This window comes from Hyalella azteca, unplaced genomic scaffold, assembly GCF_000764305.2.
Source record: "Hyalella azteca isolate HAZT.00-mixed unplaced genomic scaffold, Hazt_2.0.2 contig10988, whole genome shotgun sequence".
NCBI lineage: Eukaryota > Metazoa > Arthropoda > Malacostraca > Amphipoda > Hyalellidae > Hyalella > Hyalella azteca.
The window spans coordinates 2,913-24,810 of NW_025941001.1; the positions used below are offsets into that span (position 1 = coordinate 2,913).

Consider the following 21,898-nt stretch of genomic DNA (forward strand, 5'->3'; position numbering starts at 1 on the left):
TAGGTTGCACGAACAATAAGGTAATGACCGCCACATTGCTGTGATGGTCACGTAGTACGAACAAATGCAGAGAATTATTCCCGGTGCTGGAGGTAAACCTCCTCTACAAATACCAAGCACAAAATGCTGGAAAGGATTTAAACAAATCGAGGATGATCAAGCGAATTTCATTAGATACTATTGATGCAGGAAAATTTTAACATTACAGGTTCCAGGAGATAACTTCCTTCCACTCGAATTCAGTGAAAAATGTCCACGTTAGTATGCGAAGGCCGACTGAAGGTCTTAAAGATGATGGACTGGGTAGAAAATGAGTTATTATATTATTATCGAGCACAGCGTAATTATTCAGCTACCTCAATATAACAATGCAAGCACAACTTATTTAAACGAAAATAAGTGCACGCACAAAGCTTCTAAGTGAGATTTGGTGCGAATAAGTATATGCACAGTTAGAGAATTTGAACGCGGTTATAACGCATTTAGGTGTAAACCGCAATGGGACAGGAGAATAAACAATCAGGTTCCACTATTTGAATTTTACGAGTTCCAGAATTGAAAACTGCGGAAAGTTAAAGCTAAAGAGATTAGGGTTAAGGGACGGATACCGCCACTCTAAATGGGCATTTCCTTTAACGTAAGAATGATTTGAAATGGAGCACGGAATTTCAATTCTTAAACTGCCTCTTCAGTAGCCAATTCTCAATTAATGAGGATAAATCGTTTAGGTAACTATAAAAGAATGTATTTCAAAGTCCAGATCAGTATTTTACGTTTGTTTGTGATCGATTCATTAAACACGGTCTCAAGTTTAAGCAAAGCGCAGTCAAATATTTCTTCGCATCATAATTCAACACACGACAATGAAATGAAAGTCAGTACAGAGTAAGTTTTATCAAATATGGCGGGCGTTCCAAAGTAGTGAAAAATGTAGGTTTTCAAAACATAGGTATAACTTGTCAAAGGTAGTGCATAATAAATTATAACCAAAGTTTCAATAAAGGAAATAATAGGCAAACTATGAATGGACATCAACATTAAATGGATAATTGTGGAAGCTGGCGAAAGTTTCGATACACAGTTAATAAGTGCAAGTAACAATTAAAATAATGATCACGAGAGCAGCGGCTTGGTCTTATAAACACAATCCAGTACTTCTTCTTGATCGTATCGCTCCAAGAAGTCAGGTTGAGAAATTTTTCAAACACAAAAATGGAAGGACTAACTAATGTAAAATATAACTCTCTCAACATCACTGTTTCTGTTTTACGTTCTTAGAGTACTGAGCACATTTCAAGGAAAAAGAACGGGAATATTACGGGAGAAAATTATTGTAAAATGTTCTAAACAGATGCGGTAATGAACACGATCAGATTATAATTACTTACCATATACATAGTAGATAAACTAATAATAGGGAACACAGAGCACAGCCTTTGTTGACACTTCAAACAGCTCTTCATTATAACTTAGTAACGAAAAACTCCCAAATATTTTTAGTTCATTTGCTTCATATAATTTGTATGCACAGCGAACCTTCAAAGTATTATTAATTAGCAGTCTTTCATTAGCTTTCACTAGCTTATCTAAATAATACCCACAACGTATTACTTCTATTAACGCACCCCTCTATTGGCTACTACTATCCTATTTCAACAATGAACTTACCACTATTTATGACCGACCATTGGCTGTCTCTAAGTTATGTAACACTTAATCTACGGTTACATTAATTAACAGTCACCAATGTTATCCGTGCCTGAAGGTCCGGTACTAATAATCTTAAAAACTATTCATACATCAGTGGCCTTTCACGGCTTCCCTTCATGCGATAGAGAATTAAGCTAGTACTTTTCGCGGAAGATATTATAATTGAAATCATTATTAATTCTAAATGACAATTTACCAGCAACTTTAATTTTCAGTGGCCAGTAACTGGCTTCTAGAAAATAGAACTGATAACTTACAAACTATTCGTTCATTGTATTGCTTCAACCTACAAACGGGGCTCGAGCAGGGAACACAAATAGTCATCTTTTTATCACATTAGTTTTCATGCAACAAGTCTCAGCATACTGCACATGCGAACACGCAGAATTCTTGTGATAGAATTCGGATGATAATTAGAATCTTTCTCACCGTAACATCGTAAAATGTAATCCACAATGATGTCAGGAGATGCAGAAATATTCTTTGTAATAATACTGGACCACAACCTTAGCATATCGGTAATTTGATCGAATCATAGCATTTAAAGATGAGCACACCCACTTGTAACTTTACAGTCTCATTATCAATTTAAATTTCACAATATAAAAATAATGGACTACACTTTTGCGGCTTTCCAAATCTTTTCACCTTAATGTCCAAGGAAATTATCAGACGGCAGCTAAAGTGCTGTCGAGACCTCGGAGCACGGCACTGCGTAGTTCAGGTCATCGGCGTCAGAGATTCCGTCCTCATCATTCTGTTGGTTGGTCGCTTCTCTGCTGGTATTGTTGAAGAGTTTTGGTTCTTCGTTACGCTTGTGCAGAACAGAAGCAATGACTTGCGTCGGTGTCGAGTCTTTGCAAGTTCGATCCAAGTCATCATAGGGGATGGCGTAGCTTTGCTGTTCAACAAACTCTCGACGAATATCGGGGTAGGTGCCGTCAGCAGGCATGTGCTTGCAATCTGCGCTGCACCCGATCACCATAGGGTTAGGTGTGTGGCCTCTTCTAAGACGCCTCAACGAATTACCGAGGAAGGCTACAGAAGATTTAGTTTCTTTTTTGATGGCAGATGATGGATTAGGGCGCTTTGTTTCCGCATTACTCTCATCAACAGACATCGAAAGATCTTCATCATTTGGGTCACTTGACAATAAAGCGGATGAGATTGCTGTTCCGGTCAAAGAAATATTATTCAATAAGTCCTGTGATGTGCGTTGTTTCTCACTCACTGTTTCTTCGGCAAGGTCAATCTCCAGGCCAGGAGCAGTAATTTTTTCTGATCCATTCGTGGAGACTATGCTCTCTGCTGGAATGACAACTTTAGTCTCGTCGATTTGTGATTTTTCTATTCCAATCACCACGGAATTCGTTTCCAACAACCCGGATCGTTCAATTTCTGCCAGCACAAACGTCGATTTTTGCACTTTAGGACTGCGCGCCTCTGCGTTTGCCGCTTGATCGTTTTCAGAAGTGAGCTCAGCATGCGTCGGTTCATGACAAATTTTGGAACTCTTGCCATAATCAGGATTCATCACCACCGTCGAGGCAGTTGAAGAGGACACGGTCGACGAGATGCTGTTTCTGGACCTCTCTCTCTCGATTAGCTGCTGGAAAATGCAATGTTTTATGAAAATGAATCAAATAAAAGTTTTAAAAACTACGTAAGTTATGAAAAAACTGTAAAATCATATTGTCTGACTTGTCAAGAGGATTAAATTCAGAAAACAAATAAAAGATTGAGATATAAATGAAGCTAAGTTTACCTGAGTTACATTTGGCAAGTGCATCATTGGTTGCCCAGCATTTCTGCTGCTCTCACATGAAGGCACTCTGTCATCAAAGACATACGAAGATCCTGCGTCAACAAGCAACGGGTATCCTGCGTCCGATGTGGCATAAGTTGCACGAGACGGGACATAAGGATTTTGCATGCAGGGGCTGGAGTTGAGCCAAACGTATCCCCCATGAGAGAACTTCATGTAACTTGGTTGCTGGGGGTTGTTGACGGGAGCTAAACAACGACTGGGATTTAACGATGTTTCATCTTTGAAGGATGATTGAGGCTTTTGCGTGACGCATTCGTGGCGTGGAGGCAGTTGGTAGCTCCAGACTGTCAGACGAGAACTGCGGAGCTCGCTGAGGCCATCGGGATGTAGGCCTCCTGATGGGTGGTGGTCTCGCCTCTGATGGCCCAGCAGCGCCTCTTGGTCAATTTCTGGCACATGTGGAGGAACGGTCGTAAACGAGAAACAGGTTTAATTTTAAATTTACCAGCGGTACAATAGATACTTATATTATTTACCGACTCATTATACGCATAGGAAGGCATATAAAATACATCTCCAAAATAAGTATATAAAGGGAAGAAAAATTTGTGCGTCCATATATGAGTTCTCAGAAGAAGAAATCTCATATTCAGGCGAGCGTGCATTAGTAACGTCAACTTAGCTGTGTACAAGCCAATGTGGCTGTTGCAGCCCACAATTAACTCACCGTTGGGGAAGTGCACGTATGAAAGCTCTTGGTCGGAGTAGTCATTTTTGTCCCCGTGCTGACTCGAGTTGCTCACGGTGGAGATGTGGTCATACTTGGTGGTGCGAGCTCTCCACACAGTATGTGCCACTGCGATGATGACCACCATCACCAACGCACACGTCGACACGATGATGATCAGCTTGAGTCCATCGAAGTGAGTCTCCGCCTTCGTCACCATCGCCCCGACGTTGTCCTCAGAACGCACGGTGGGACCGAATGAGTAGTTAACTGAGTCACTGCGACCCATGGCATTGCTGGCAAAAATTGTGAGTACGTACTCATGGTTCACGTGGAGACTTTGCAAACGAAACTCGATTCTCTTGGATTCTAGGATCGTGGCAGCTTGACACTCGGCATATATGTTGCCATCGTGCGGTTGGTCGAGGACATTTTGGTTGTCCACTTGCAGGGTGTAATTGGTGGGCAGTCCACCCGTCCAACTCGCCAGACACACAACGTCCACGTCCACACTTGACGAGTTGACTGTGGACGGAGCAAAGGTGCACTGCTGCACAGCACCTGGGCGACCTGTAGGTAAGGTTAGAGTCGCATATTCGCTCTTTACTAGAAGTATAAAAATCGTTTACTAAATCGTACAGATTTTCAGGAACAGTTAGGCGAAAAAAAAACGCTTGTAAATTTTACCAATTGATTTCTGCTGCGACACAAAATTGATTTTCTAGCTGAAGCTTGGCTTGGTGACATGCCTCGGGCAACGAGCTGTACGACGCACGCTGGCTCGTTGACGCCAACGACATTCTCGGCGTAGCAGGAGACGTTCAGGGGGAATTGTACATCTTCTGTGACCTGCAGTGACCAGGAATTGGACGACGTCACTGCCGTCGTATCACTGCCACTCACTGCCCATCTGCCCGAACACACTCGCATAGCGGCGTCATCTTTGATTAGGCACATTTTTCACAGCTTCTTGCGGGTCTTGAACACCCAACTCACTGCTCCACTATCAATTGCGTTTAACCATCCCGCAACCTCGTCGATTTTGACCATAACTGTCGCAGGTAGCTGGTATCGAATCCACAACTCGCTGCCACAATCATTATCTTGAAAATCTGAACTTTAACCACTGGGCCACATCCAGGGCATGATGTGCCAGGGCTATGCTATGAATGGATTTAAATGTTAACTGTTATAATGCCTTTAGTTCATATAAACATAAAATACTGATCAGGACTTTGATATACAGCGTTTATAATTACTAAAACGATTTATCCTCATTAAGGAGGATCAGCTATTAAAGAGGCAGTTATAAATTGAAAAATTCAGTGCTCCATTTCAAATTGATTTGTAAACTTAGCTCAGTGAAATCGGCATGTTTATTGGAAATTTCTTGGTTTCGAAATAAATGAAATAATTTATTAATAGGACTTCATGATGCATGGCTGAAGGAGGAGAGGGTGGGGAGGGGCACACCTGTAGGCGTGGGGTGCGGGGGTGGCGACCGTGGGGCACCTGAGGGGGGGAGTGGGGCCCACCCCTCTGATCCCCACAACTGCGGGAACTTCGCTGCATCGCGGCTTGTCTGGGGGAGGTGATGAGAAAGAGGAAGGTTAAATAATTACATAAGGTTTAATTTCCTGATATTGATATGTTCTTGTGTTAACGTCGCTCTTCTTCCTTACCTCCTAGCCAGCCCTCACATACCAACAAAAAAGTACGAACTCAATATCATCCATGGACCTTTTACCAGTCAACCTCGCCCTCAAACTTCAATTAACATCAATATATCCATCTTCGGTCCTATAAGTGTCAGCACACATCACAAAATTGACCCATAGGCCCGCCGCCCATCACACCTCGCAGACCGCCCAAGCGGTAGGCCGCATTACAAAATGTAGGCCTACATCAACATGACCCGCAGGCCACCCAAGCGGTAGGCCACATTACAAAATGTAGGCCTACATCAACATGACTTGCAGGCCGCCCAAGCGGTAGGCCGCATTACAAAATGTAGGCCTACATCAACAAGACCTGCAGGCCGCCCAAGCGTCAGCCCTCACCTACGACCAGCACGCTGACGACGTTGCTGTCGGTGCTGGCGACAAGGTTGGTGACGTGGCACGTGTAGGAGCCCACGTCACGTAAGGTCACGTCGGGCACGCGTAGTGTGAACTTCTGTCGACCTGTCCACGCGTCACCTGGTGCATACACATTATTATTTTAAGCATAATTTCTCATTAACTCTGACACGTGATCATGAATTTTCATTGAAGGCAAAATTTCTATAGTTTTACATAGCAGTCTGGTACAGTTGTGTCGGCGCTGAAGAAAAAGGCCCATGGCCTGTCGCTAATTCATGCATTTTCGTGACTTGTTCAGATGAGCATTTTGATCAGATATTTTCAAAACTGACGTTGCTTCGAAATGGCTATTGAACATATACCAGGTCCATAGGGAGCTAGGCATATCCATGCAGTCAGTGATTTGCTATCTAAACAATAAAATTTCATCGCTGAATCCTAAAATCTATAATTTAAAATTTATAATCGAAAGATATCTATAGCCAAAATCGCTCAAATCTAAATGATTTCCGCGATATCTATATTTATATCTTAAAAATCTGATCATCTATGAATTAATTGAATTTGAAGTGCGCAGCATTGCAAATTTGCCAGATTCCCATGCAATAATAGCACGCATTTCCATGTAATATTATCGCAGTTGCTCGGAAAGTTTATAAAAATATCAGTACAGTATTGTAGGACCGTCATATATTACACAGAACGTTAAGGTACGGTGCACACGAGTGTTTGCACATTGCACAGTAATTCAATTTATTCGTATGTGCACATTAATGTGTACACGAGTGTCTGCACATTTCTGCCCTGACCTGTGTGCACAGGCGAAGAAGTGTTCTTCTCAGGCAGAACCTCCCGTAGCGGTGCTCCCTGTATGCGGTCGGATAATTAGCCATGTTGACAAACCAACGTAATATGTATAACATACGTATGAGTTACAGAGCAGCACGGACGTTACAATGACATGATGTTGAAATGTGACACACATATCACATTATACTCTGGGTTTTACTGAACAACATGGAAGATTCGAAGGATTAACAGGTTTTGAAGGCTAACTGAGATGCTTCGGTGAAACGTGGGAGTTACAATGTAACACGGAGCTATCATTGTAAGAGAGTAAGACGAATGTTTCATTGCAACAGAAAGTGACACTAAAATATTGATAATATATTACAACACATATTTTACAATAAAATACCTATACGCTTCATTATACTCAGATGTTAAAGCATTACATACATATCACAACATGAGATCGATGTTACAGCAGAAGACGCTATTCTCCAATTGCGGCTAATAAAACGAAGCATATCTGGGAGTTGTTTTTGTGAAATTGAGAACCGTTGAATTAACTTACTTACCTTTAAATTTAATATTACGCTCAGACAAACATGTCCAGAAATGTGTTTGGTCAGTGGAAATAATGAATTTTTTTATCTAATTGATAATAAGAACAGAGAATGTTTCACAGCGCGGCTTTCACGCAAACTTCTAGATTCAGTGTCGAACATCCACTTAGATAATTTCACTTGTTCTGTTGCCTGTATATTTTATATGAGTATCAAAAACATCACAATAATTGTCCTAATAAGCTGATCATGGGTAGACTCACATTTCTATAGACGAAGAGGGAGCGCAGGGGCGATGACGAGCTGACGAAGCAGTGCAGCAAGAGGGTCGCCCCAACCCTCACCTGTACACTCCCCTCTGTGCCTCCCTCTACTCCAGCACGCACTCTTGGTGGTCCTGGGAACATGTTTTATTATTTTAAGCTGTTGAAATGTTTATTTACCACTCTTTAAAGCAATTGGCAAACCGAAATCAATGTATTTGAACAATGAACCGAAATATAAATAATACGAATAAATTGGCGATAATGTCATCTTGTGCACGAGCTAAATGCTAGAAATAATTAAATTGAGTCACAAGAGAAACTGCTGAGCTCCAAGAATCTTAAGAAGAATCTGCCACACAAATCACGACCACAAGAAGATCAAAGTCCAAAATTAAATTGGGGTTAAATTTCGGGCAAAGGTGCACGAAATAATCAAGTTTAGTGCAGATTTTGCGGAAGATTTTTTGACATTTTTTGACATTATTACAGACCGAAAAAATGTGAAATTTAGAGATGAATAATATAATCGATTCTAGTATAAATCGTTCAGCAATGCCAGTGAGAGATAGGAATTTGTTCATCTACCCGATAATTTGAACGCATGTAGAAGTTATTGTTAATGCAGTTGAAAAAAACATCTTGGAGAAATTAAAAAGGAATAACAGATTGCCCAACAAGTAATTTTGAAAATAATCCCGGTCACGAGCATGCAGTGCACGCGTAAGACGATCGCTCAAGGCTAAAACTTGCGAGCTGAACGGTTGGTTTAATTTAAACTTGATTTCATGACAGGAAACGCGATGAAAACTTGTGCAGAATTAACTGAATATTTTTTATTTTTCAAGGCTTGCTGCATGCGCAGAAAAAAGAACCAAGTCTAGCTGATATGAAGGACTTTGCTGACACGCGCCATCAGCGCCGTCAATTTGCTCGTATTGCAAACTGTGCAGACTTTGCTGACGCGTCATGTTTATTTTTTATGTTCTTCGCTGTTTAGTACTGACATTGATATTCATTTATCACAGTGAGAAGAGTTTATGGTTGTTACGGTGTTTAGTACAGTAGCGACTGGGACTGCCGGTTGAATAATTAGCGGCGTTGTTGCAATTAATGCTCATATTCCTGATAATTCCGTTCCATGCATTGCGTTTGAATATAACCTGATGTAGCACTTCAATGAATATATTGACCAAATTTACGACGAATAGTACTACTTGTGTTGAGAAAATATTATTTCTAGTACTGCGATAGAGACTATTTTCACAGTTATGACGAAGTTTTTGCATCGAAATAGCGTGGTGAAACCTTTAAGAGGAATAAACTCATATCAACTATCAATAAAATCATAATTAAAGAATCGTATTTAGATTTATAAGGAGTACACACAACATGGCAACGTGTAACCACAAAAGAAGGAAGAGGTTTCGATAACATTAAATTGTTTGTTGATGATATTTGCGCTTTTCTTGATAAATAGAAGCTGATAATTCTGATTTACATTCGGTGTTGATGACATCATTTACGACGTCGTTACGCAGTTCTCATTTAACGACGTCGTAGCGTAGTAACTAGTAACGCAGTCCTAATTTTAATTTTACGATGTCGTAACGCCATCCTCATTTTACGACGTCGTATCGCAATCCTCATTTCAAGACGTCGTATCGCAGTCCTCATTTTACGAAATCTTACTGCAGTCCTCGTCTGTCGACGTCGTAATAAAATCCGCGTCTAACGACGTCGTAACGAAGACGTGGGCAGCAGGACTGCTGACTCAGCTTCATCAGCAGCAGACGCGCGTCTCACCAAAGAAGTGGCAGCAGCGGCGCTCACGGCGCTGGTCGCTCCGCAACTCAAGGTGCGAATGTTGTGTCCGCGGCGGTAATGAGGAACTCGTATGAAGTTATCAACAAAAAGTGAAGCACACGAAGATTAATTAATTGTAAAAACGAACTTTTATGTGCTCAAACAATTTATAGGGCTGTAAAAATAAACTTTTTAAAAATATTTTGATTTTATTAAGTAATCTTTATGTAGTTTTTGAGGTTGATTTCAAGAATGATATTTTTTCCATTACGTAAAACTTTCCAACAGGATAAGTTCGAAAAATCCCTATAAGCTGAATAGTTTAGATTGGTTCTATATTTAACTTGAACACACAACAATACGAGGCTAAAATAAAGAGTGTAGTGATATATTGCAAATATGTATTGCAAATTTGTATAAATCCCTGCAAAATCGTATTTTATTCATCAATGCTTCTTTTGGTGCTTTTTTCAACAACAACATCTTCTAGGATAAAGTACCGCTCATGGGAAAGTATGGAAAGTATATTTCGCAAGGTTTTACTGGTAAGAGGTATTGTTGGTAAGAGGTATTGCTGGTAAGAGGTATTGCTGGCAAGAGGTGTTGCTGGTAAGAGGTGTTGCTGGTAAGAGGTATTGCTGGTAAGTGGTAAGAGGTATTGCTGGTAAGAGGTATTGCTGGCAAGAGGTATTGCTGGTAAGAGGTATTGCTGGCAAGAGGTATTGCTGGTAAGAGGTATTACTGTTGGCAAAATATATTCATTTAGAGAGGAATGCGTGAGACTTAGTCCAAGTAGTGATGAATTTTAGTGTTTTTATGGGTCATCTTCACCTATTTATGTTCTGCAAAATGGCGTGTCAGTGCTACGTCCGCTCTCTGCTCGTGCTGTGAGTAAGATAGTTTGACACTATTTAGACTATATGGCTCAATGATTTGTCTGAGTGTAGGACAGTGGTTCTTAACCTTTTTGGTGGTACCGAACCCTGCTATTTCCATACATGCATTCATCGAACCCTTCGTAGGTGGAAAAATAAAATATGTTTTTTTTTTATTCAAAACATATGTCTATGCTATATACTATATAGCATAGACATATGAATATACTATATTCTGTATAACTGCATAAACTGTACCATGCATCATTTGCACACAAAATCGCTTTGTTGAAAGAAAAAAACCACACAACATAAATTTCGGGCATAAACAAACAAAATGAATATTCATTGCAGATCAACGTGATATTTTTTGTTGCCTCAGTGCGTCAATTTCAGGAATGCGCGGCTTCACTTTCGCAAGTGCCACTCTCATATCATTGTCACAACAAAGTTTGTTCATTTTCTTCGTTTTGATGTTTACCATCATCGAAAATGACTGCTCGCAAAGACTGCTCCGTCGAACCCCAGAAAACGACTCACCGAACCGCTGGGGTTCGATCGAACCCATGCGGTTAAGAACCAATGGTGTAGGATGATAAGGCTCTACTGGAAAGTAATTTTACATGTGTTACGTTAGTATCACGGGGTTGCGAGCGCCACGACAGGCAGCTAAAAAGTACTAAACCGGTGTTTTCCGTGGGTACTTAGCAAGAAATCAACTGGCTGCCACTTATACTATTATATATATTGCATACATATAATAGTAATTAATACTTAATAACACTTAAACTTAATAACACTTATACCCACTACAGGCACGTTACGATGAAAACGTGTTTATGTCGTTGAAACAACGGTTAATAAACGTTTTTTATGCCTAGTGTGGAGCGCTGCCTGAGGATTACTTTCATGCTACTCACCGGACACTCTAAGTACCAGGACCGCTTGCTGGGCCACTTGTAAGGCGTGGCCCAGCATGTCAGGGTACGTCGGGGCACATGTCAGGGTCGTGTTGTCGTGGTACGCGTGCGTCGTGAACGTTAGACGTGAGCGCAACGTGGTTGACGTGCGTGACGCGTCGAGCTCGTAGCCTTCCTGACGCGGGGGAATAATCATCCTTGTTACCCGTGATCATCAATACGGATGAATTATTATTTATAATTATTTTTACTAAGGATACAAAGGAAATATTAGCCTAACCACAGTGGATGTTATCTTTACTTCTCAGGGGCGAGTGCCAAGCCTCAGAGCTCAACGGTAATAAAAGACTATATAACAATAAAATAATTCCCGATAGCATCATACTATCTTCACAGCCAATTTTACCACAAGAGATCATATTGCATAAAATCAAACCGCAGATCATAATGCACTGCATCATTAAGCACATTACACCGCCCATTATCATACCACGTGTCATACCTCCAATCCTTCTGCCACGAAAAATCATATTGTATGTTATGTCATACAACGTCGTAGCAAGTGAGATCATGTCACACAACATCATGTCACGTAAGATCATGTCATGTCATCATGTCACATAAGATCATGTCATGTTATCATGTAACGTAAGATCATGTCATGTCATCATGTCACGTAAGATCATGTCATGTTATCATGTAACGTAAGATCATGTCATGTCATCATGTCACGTAAGATCATGTCATGTCATCATGTCATGTAAGATCATGTCACGTAAGATCATGTCATGTAAGATCATGTCACGTAAGATCATGTTACAAAACGTCATGCCACATAAAATCATATCATGTCATCATCTCACGTAAGATCATGTCATACAACATCATGCCATATAAGATCCTATTATACAACATCATGTAAGATGATGATGTAAGATCATGACGACATACAACATCACGTCACGTAAGATCATGTCATGCAATGCTAATCATACAATTTAATTCTTCACAACAAAACGTTCATTTGCCAGCACCTGGTCGCCCAGCGTCTCGCCCCCCAGCGTCCACGCGAGGCCGGAGCTGCCGAGGGCGCCGGTGGCCTCACACTGCAGGGTGAGGCGCCGCCCCACAGCGACGCTGACAACCTCGTCGTGGGGCTCCTCGGGGCCACCGCCCGGGGCCACGATCCACATGTCCAGGCGCTCGGCAGGGGCTGCGGGGCCACGATATGTCGTGGTGCGCGATAGACACGGTTGAGAAAAGATAGACATTATAAGCGTAACGAAAGGTGACATGATAGGTGACAAGTACGACGACACGATAGACGATACAATGGGCGTCATTGTTACACGGCTAACGACCGTAAAAATACAGCCAATACAAAACATACAGCATGCTCCATCCAGGGTTTGATTCAAGGTGCACAAAATATATTTTGAAAGATTTTAGAGGGCAACCCGCCGGGAGGGAAGCGTGCAAGGGCAACCCACCAACGAGGGAGAGGCGCACGACCTGCGTCAGGGCCGGCGCTAGGCCGGCGATGACGGCCGTGTTGCGGGCGCGGCAGCGCAGCTGGCGGCCGTCGTCTTTCCTGTTGAAAAAAAGTCAAAAAAGTTTAAATCAAAAAGTCAAAGTTGAAAAAAGTCAAAAGTTAAAATTTCTCATCAGCATCACTTTGGTTAAGTTCATGTCAGGACGGAATGAAAAGCTTCGGACTTTACAATGTTATCATCAAGATCGTTCGCATGAATCTTTTCGGTAATCTTAAGTCCTGTGATTTTCTTAACAACTAAATTCAAACCAACGCTTGTTTGTCTAATAAAGCCTCATACAAAACGACAACGAACCCTATAACACATAAATGATATATGCACAAGTGATAGTGACCTGGTGAGGTTAGTGATGGTGAGGTAGGCCTTGGTGACGTCTGAGTCAGCAGCAGGTCTGCTGACGCCGGCGTGGGGCGGGACGTCGGTCTGGTCGCTCAGCAGCAGGTCGCCCTCCAGCCACTGTACCTCAGGCCGCGGCCGGCCTGTGCAGACAATTTCTTCACTTGATCGTAATTTTTTTTTTAATTTCGAAATCGAAATTTTTGTAGCAGTAATAACTAAATGAAAAATTTCGAAAATTGATTAATTATTAATTTCGAAAATTAAATAATTAAAAATTTTCGAAATATCGAAAATTAATTAATATGAAAAATTTCGAAATTAATTAATTAAAATTTTCGAAAATGTAGCAGTGACATAATAGCAGTAATAGAGTAAAAATGTTTCTAGTTTTCTTATTAAGCCTGATCCCATAGGTTAGACAGCCAGCCAGATAAATGTTTAGTACCACAACATTTTTCTTAGTCACACAATGAAGGGGTATTGATGTACATATATCCCTGATGAATAGAGAACCAATTTATCTTTTCGGCATGAATATGGAGTGTTTCCTCGTAAATTATATATTCATCTGTAAAATTGTTTACTGAAAATATCTAAAATAAATCTAAAAATACAATGTCGTATTTCGTCCCTGAAAAACCGCAACGTTTACAGAATAATAATTCCAATTACAGGTTTCGAGCGACCAATATTTCGATTTACTGATGAAGCGACTGCGTAAATAATAGTTTAAGGCAGCGACATAAATATTATTTCACTTCTGTATTAGCAAGCGTCTAGCCGAGTCAGGTAATGATCTTGCTCCAGCTTGCGCTCAAAAGCTAGTCAGTTTTAATTAACAAATGTAATGAGTAATTATATACCGAAGTTAAAAAAAATCAGTTGAAGATTATCTAGATATGTAAGTCGCGAAGATTTCTCTTAAGATTTGGGTTGAGGTCTTTTTTCAAACGAAATATGTTTTAATTTTGCTCTAGGTGGTTGTGGGAAGAATATTCATTACTATCCGGTTTTTTCCTTGCTAATATGACTTTTAAAACAGCATATATGCAACCGGATATTACAAAATCAATAATACTATAACGTCTTATCATCCAAACAACTATCGTTTTAGTAGAATAATGCCAGTGCAACCGCGATGTCATCATAATCAGATGGTTAGGATCATCACCAAATTGCATTAACGGATGTTACAATTTTCTTAGTGAAAATAACTAGGCGTTTATTTTTCATAGTGAAATAGGCATGCGTAAATTTTCATAGCGGATATAGATCTGACTATCCTCAGGGTTCTGTCAAAGTTGATTTAAATTCAAACTCAGTCCTGGGAAAAGGAGGTCATTGAGTTGGTGGGCGCCAGGTAACCCAACTCAATCCCCCGGGGTGATTTGGTAACAAAACTCAATCCCCCGGGGTGATTTGGTAACAAAACTCAATCCCCCGGGGTGATTACTCACCCCCGGTGGCGAGGCAGACGAGGGTGAGTGACGAGCCGACGATGCCGCGTGCAGGCGAGTCTGCCACTCCAGAGTATCCCTCCTGGCTGCTGAGTACCTCCAGGTGACGAGGGCCTTCTGCACGTCACCAGAGTTACGACACGTCACCACAGTTACGACACGTCACCACAGTTACAACACGTCACCACAGTTACAACACGTCACCACAGTTACGACACGTCACCACAGTTACGACACGCCACCACAGTTACGACACGTCACCACAGTTACGACACGTCACCACAGTTACGACACAGACGTGACAAGGCACCCAACAGGTGGCAGATTGTCTTGTGATGAACACAATAGACGTGATTTAAATTTTAAATCGATGTTTCAAATTAGTTCCTTTAGTTGCATTTAGTTGTTCGTGTACATGATATAAATGACACAGTAAACGATCATGTAAAGCATTTACGAGCATATAAACCTTATTCGTCTCTTTGTTACAGGTCACATTGTCACATTGATCATTCGAATTGCTCGTGCTTCAAATTTTTAGTTCAAATTAAACTCGCACACAAAATACTTCCTTTGTTCAGCAGTAATTCATGCGACGAAACACATCAGCTGGCAGGACGCTTGATGTAAATTTGAATACTTTGAATAATTTGAATACTTGATGTAAATTTGAATGTGTATTAGTTGCGTCAATTAAAATGCCATCAACATGACGCTCTCGATAAGCTCCATAATTAATCATAATCTCGATAAATTAATAATAATTAACACGTTGAGTGCGGCCCGACCTATGCACCGGTGGGTTGCAGGGTATTTTTTTCCAATATTCCGCAATTTAGTTTTTTCAATTGCGTTTGTCGACCAAAATTTATAATAACAGTACAAACTCAATAAATTTTAAAGTCTACGGAAAAAATTTAAATGTAATTTTTGCACCGGAACCTTAAAATTTACTAGCATATTTAGAATTATATGCTGTTTTATCCGCGGACTTGGCCGTTTTTAGGCCATCTGCCAGCGCTGGTAGGTAGTGCCGTACATAACGTGTTAATTTCGAATATTATATGTTCATTTAAAACGTTAAGATACTGACCACTGTTTCTTTCCAATGTTTAAATATTATTAAAAGTTCATTATTTATCAATATACGAAAACATAACCCCTTAGGTCTAACCCAAGACGCGCAGGAAGCTGTGGGTGTTGACGCTGGGCCGCGTCCTGAAGTCCACCCGGCAGTGGTAAGCGCCTTCGTCGGCCTCCTCCACCGACGAAACCCGCACCTGCAGCGCCGAAGTCTCGCCCGCCCTTACGTGTCCAGTTTATAACATCAACATCAATTTTAAGGTAGACATGAACGTGATGATGGATATGTTCACTGCATTAATCGTTATGAAGACGATGTCATAAATGGCAATGTTAATCTTTTTTTATGTTGATATTTAAATAATTTCAAGAAATTTGACAGCACGCAATGAGTGCCGCAAAAGATCGTCCGTGCCACGATGTCTGCACGTCAGTGCAGTTTGCCTGGTGCAAGTCTCAGAGAAGAGAGATGGTTTGACATACTGTCGGTACGCTGCAAACCTCGTGTCGAGTGTGTTAGCTTTTTACCGGAAGATACGGTAACTAAATGAAAGCTGTACGATGGTGCAGTGGTATCGTAGAGCTGTATTCGGCAACTGAATGGAAGCTGTACGGTTTATATTTCGAAGATCGATAACCGGCTGCAAGTTGTATTCATATGAAATTTTCCCCTTTCGAGAAACGACTATTTCGCGTATCCGTGAGGAGAACCGGACTAAGTTAGATTGTCTCCCTCCGTTGTTTGATTGCGCTCTCATAGTAAAATTGTCCGCTTTACTCGAGCGGGACTGATTCAGAGGATCCATTCAGTGCCTTCGCTCTTGAGTTACATTGATACAAGTTCGGTGATAATGCATCGTTTATTTTTGCCAACTCATTATTACAGCAGCATACAACAAAAGAGAAAAAATACAAAAACACATAATGAAAAAAATCACATAAAATATATAAACCGTTTTAATGTGATCCAACCATTCCTTGAAAATGTTTAGCAACTAGAATTAACCTACGCAGCCAAGGATATTAACCATGTGAGCCTAAAACTCTATGAGAAATAAATAAAGTGGCTTGATGGGCGTAGCAATTAAAGTTAAGGAAAATGTGCATAATGCAAAATATTTGAAATTTATGAATGGATACAAATAAATAGGAGCTTACTGACTACACGCTACCGTTGACATGCGTGTCGGCATTACAGATAAGATAAGGAAAGCTTCATCGATAAAGAGTGTAACCACAGCAGCAGATATTTGTGCGGCAGTTCAGCTGATATGGGCACGAAATTGGTATCAGCAATAAGTGACGCAGATATTGATGACATGCAAAAGGCATCCTTTGTCAGCGCAGATGTTGAGAGTGTAAAAGGGAGCACCAGACCAATGTGAAGATATCACTTTCATCAAGGGAACGAAAAAGAGGATTAGTTAGACCCAGCAAGCTAATGTTCATGCAGCATCATATTTGCAGGCATTGCTCCGCTCTCAAATAAATTCGCATCTGTGCAGATTCTTAGCTGGTGTGTACGATGTGAGATTAACACGATGCATGTAAGGTTAAATTACAGATAGTTTAATGTTCATGTTTACGGAGTTCAATGTCACTCTAGGTTTATGGTAGCCATAACAATTAGCAATTTCCTGGAATCAATTGTTGCTCTTACAAAGATTTGGTGACCGCATCAATTGTTCCACAGAGAACCGACATAACAGGTGTTGCATGTAACATTACCATCTTCCTCCTCAGCAATATCACCACCATCATCCACAGCGACATCATCACTCACTGCATCATCACCTACACAAGATTTAACAGCAATCGATAAAGAGTAATAAAAAGTGGCCCACTGCAACACCATCACCACCTACAACAACAACACCAACCACTGCAACACCATCACTACCTACAGCAACACCACCCACTGCAACACCATCACCACCTACAACAACAACAATAACCACTGCAACACGACCAACACCTACAGCAACACCACCCACTGCAACACCACCAACACCTACAGCAACACCACCCACTGTAACACCACCACCACCCACAGCAACACCACCACCCACTGCAACACCATCACCACCTACAACAACACCACCCACTGCAACACCACCAACACCTACAGCAACACCACCACCCACAGCAACACCATCACCACCTACAACGACACCACCACCTACAGCAACACCATCACCACCTACAACAACACCTTCAGCAACACCATCACCACCGCCTAGCATGCCTAATTACCTCGTATTATGATGGCCATCACCCCCAGCATCTTCTCCCCCGTGAGGCTGCAGCAGGAGGTGCACGCGGGACCCGTTACGAGTGGCCTCTCTGGCGGCGGTCATCAGAGGCTGGGTTCTTGCGTCCACCCTACGGCGACACGTCAAGGATTTCATTATCATTATTCGAAATCATCATAATTAGCCACATCAAGTGTTTAAAGGTTTATGTTAATGTAAAGCCGTTTTTAAAGGTTTATGGCCGCATTATCGAAAAACGCTTTCGTACATTTAGCGGCCGGTTTCACGTCTGTGATTTATTTAGCTTGAAAAGCCTTCAGTGATTGGCTGACTGAGCTTCTAATTCGTAACTATTTTCGGTATTACGGCCCCAAGGGACTAGCTTTACCGTCAGAAAAGTTAAAAAAAAACCTGAATTGAGCGGATCTTGAATTGAAAATCGTAACAAAATCATATGATGTCATCAATGCAATATTAATGTTAAAATTTCCACAAGCGGGTGAATCTCGATTAACAAAGCTCATATGGTTCAACATTTTCCCGTAAAGTCACAATTATACCCAATTTTTTTCTGACCGATACATTTTGGGAGAGGCGAGGTGGCGTTTTTGTAATTTGTGCGTATGCAAAAGCGTAATTAAAACTTGAAGCACAGATGCCTCAGGAAATCATGTCCCAGTTTCACGAACATCGACGTTAACACGTAGGATGAACAACGTTCACCGAAGTATGATTTGATGCAGCGCCTGTGGGACTATTATGATCTCATTATGATTGTAGGCTGAAATAAGATCAGAATTTAGGCTTCTTCGTCTGTGAATAGCATTCGGCTTCAAAATCTGACCTGTAATTGGCAGGAAGTCTGTAATTGTTTCATGAACGGGAATTCCATTTCACTGAAAAATTGCATTTTTTGCGACCGTCAAAAGCTCCTAAATAAGCGACACTCACACAAACACAGGCGTGTTGGTGTGGTTGTGGAAGAGCAACACCACGACCACGTCACCAGCGGCAGACGTGGTCACCACCCCGCAGTCCAGCCGCGCTTCCCGTCCTGCAACCGTCCACACCACCGCCCCTGCGGCACACCCGAACGGGTTATTGATGCCTCGAGGCGTCCACACCACCGTCCCTGCGGCACACCTCAACGGGTTATTGATGCCTCGAGGCGTCCACACCACCGTCCCTGCGGCACACCCGAACGGGTTATTGATGCACCGAGACGTCCACACCACCGCCCCTGCGGCACACACCCGAACGGGTTATTGATGCCCCGAGACGTCCAAACCACCGCCCCTGCGACACACCCGAACGGGTTATTGATGCACCGAGACGTCCACACCACCGTCCCTGCGGCACACACCCGAACGGGTTATTGATGCACCGAAGCGTCCACACCACCGCCCCTGCAGCACACCCCAACGGGTTATTGATGCACCGTCTGGAGGCAGAAGTTAAATTTGGACATTTCCAGGTTCCAGGCAACAGTCTCACAGTACAGGCGATGCTTACTCAACGGCAATAAGTCGAATATTTAAACTGACAACATTCCCACGGAACTGGCATCAGCACAGGATGACGACTTGCCATTGTTGTGCCAGTTTCTTGTCCAAATCAATTCACATGATTTAACAATAGGAATATTACAGATTTAAATTGTTTTAGCTTTCATTTATAATACTATCACTAAATTGATATCGTCATTATCAGGAAGCCGTTGATATAAAGCCTGGAATCCGTAGCTTCAACGGCGTTGAAGAATAGAAATTTCCTAGATCAAGCAATAAAGTTTGGTTAGAATATTTTCGCAGGGATAATGTTCAACTTAATTTAAGTGCGTTCTATAACGTTTCGGTTTTCGGATTGCAATTTCTGCGCTCTTAGTTGCCTCACTATCGCAGGAAGGATCGATAATATGGAAAAATACCACGACCCGGCTAGGCAAACATATTTTATTTATGTTTGTAGTCTATAGCAAACACGATTAATTAAGTTCCGTCAAAAGCAACAGTAAAGGACTTGGATAGAATAAAAAAAAAAAGGGTAGGAAAAACGCGGTCAAATCCGTACATTTCAATTATACATTTTTGCTAAATTAAAAAAATTATCACTCCCAGAATTGAGCCAACTTTCATTACAAATGAAAATCAATGCCATTTTTCTAAAGAGTGAAAATTTCGATGTATTTTTTCGGTGGTTTTCTTGTTAAACCATCACGAAAAATTTAAGTTTACATTTTGAAAATTGATAAGCGACTTTAAATCGAACTAAAGTAGAACCGACATCGATATTTGCATCGGCAAAAAATTGTCGAAGTGGCCTATCATTTAAAGACGACTTGTACGAGGTTACCAAATGAACGTTACAAAATTATTAGTTTAACGTTGCTGCAGAGTTATTTGTAAATGTAAGTGCGGAGTTATAAGTAAATGTTAATTAGATAACCGTTATTGCAGGGCTAGTTGTGTTAACCGTAAACGTATAAATAGAGTTTTTAGCTTAGTCTATCAGCAGTTGCTAGTAATTTTAAGAGGAAGGCATAAATTACGAAGCTTCAACGATACACCAAAGTAGGTTTCAATAACGATTTTCATGTTCATATATGTTACAACAACTACAAACAAACATATGTGCATGGCATCTCAAAAATTTAGGAAGGTTAGTGTTAGATTGATTAATTAATTAACTAACCGTCGACGGCATAGTGCATACAATAACTATAGCAATATTAGAGGTTTTAATTGTAGGGCAATGTTCCTCACCGTAATCTATGGCCGACTGATGGACAGCATCACGAGTCAGCACGGCACTGCTTGTCAGCATCAGCAGCGGCAGCATTTTAATGCATGCAGTGAATAGCGACATCACGGCTTGAATTTATGATAACAGATCGATGTAGATGATAGTTAAAGTAGTTAGAGTTGAAATTATTTTAAATTTACGCACACAAAGACGATGTGTATTGATCTTCCAACACGGACGGTGGTACCAGGAAAAAGTTTTATTTGAAATACAACATTTATTATTCCATCATAGCAATAGCCTGTCTATAAAATGTACAAGTAAAGCATAAACGTGATCATATCTCACCAACGTGACTATTTTATAAAGGAAACTTAGTTAGTTGCTCAATATATATACAAGTGCGGTTCAACGTTTTGTGAAATGGCAAAATTTAAAGTTAAATTAACGAAACAGATTAACAGACATTATGTTCAATTAGGCTTGACGCAGGAAAAAATTATGAGTTCACTGTAGAATATTCCTCATCCCGGTATTTTCTTCCCACTGTGTATCAGACTCTTTCATGAGCGCCGCTCAAGTGTACTTACTCAAGCACCAATCAGACACGCACTGACGCACTGAGATCCATGTGATCAGTCAATCACTGTTCACTGCTATGGTACTGACGGGTGATGTGATCAAGGTTTGAACCTTGGCGGCTGAATGGTAGCTCAGCTACATGCGCACAGGAGTGTTAAGACATATGCGTAGAAATTATGAATGTTTCCGTTATTAGAATTTGTGTTTGACTATTTTGTGGAAGTAATATAAATCAAATGATAGGTGCAATTTTGGAAAAAAATTAATTTTTCCAAATATGTAAAGCCTTTGAACATTTAACAATCTGCCATTGGATTTACCAGCCAGTTTTAATTTTTGACAAGATGCAGCCGGTCTCACAGCTTTTAAACTGACAGGAGCGAGTGCGAGA

The 21,898-nt window shown here is 41.1% G+C and overlaps 1 protein-coding gene across 1 annotated transcript; it reads right to left on the reverse strand.

Annotated features, from left to right (window-relative positions):
- Nucleotides 1–878: 878 nt before the first annotated feature.
- On the reverse strand, nt 879–21,524 carry LOC108682259. Its single transcript, XM_047882649.1, has 17 exons — nt 20,946–21,524; nt 19,135–19,261; nt 18,185–18,313; nt 16,023–16,153; nt 14,849–14,965; nt 13,387–13,531; nt 12,990–13,090; nt 12,534–12,712; nt 11,500–11,674; nt 7,899–8,032; nt 7,096–7,153; nt 6,266–6,403; nt 5,679–5,787; nt 4,955–5,115; nt 4,206–4,775; nt 3,476–3,927; nt 879–3,319 (listed from the first exon to the last, which is right to left on the reverse strand). Exons 1-17 carry the CDS (start codon nt 21,046–21,048, stop codon nt 2,390–2,392), a joined length of 3,759 nt encoding a protein of 1,252 aa, XP_047738605.1. The 5' UTR covers nt 21,049–21,524; the 3' UTR covers nt 879–2,389.
- Nucleotides 21,525–21,898: the final 374 nt, after the last annotated feature.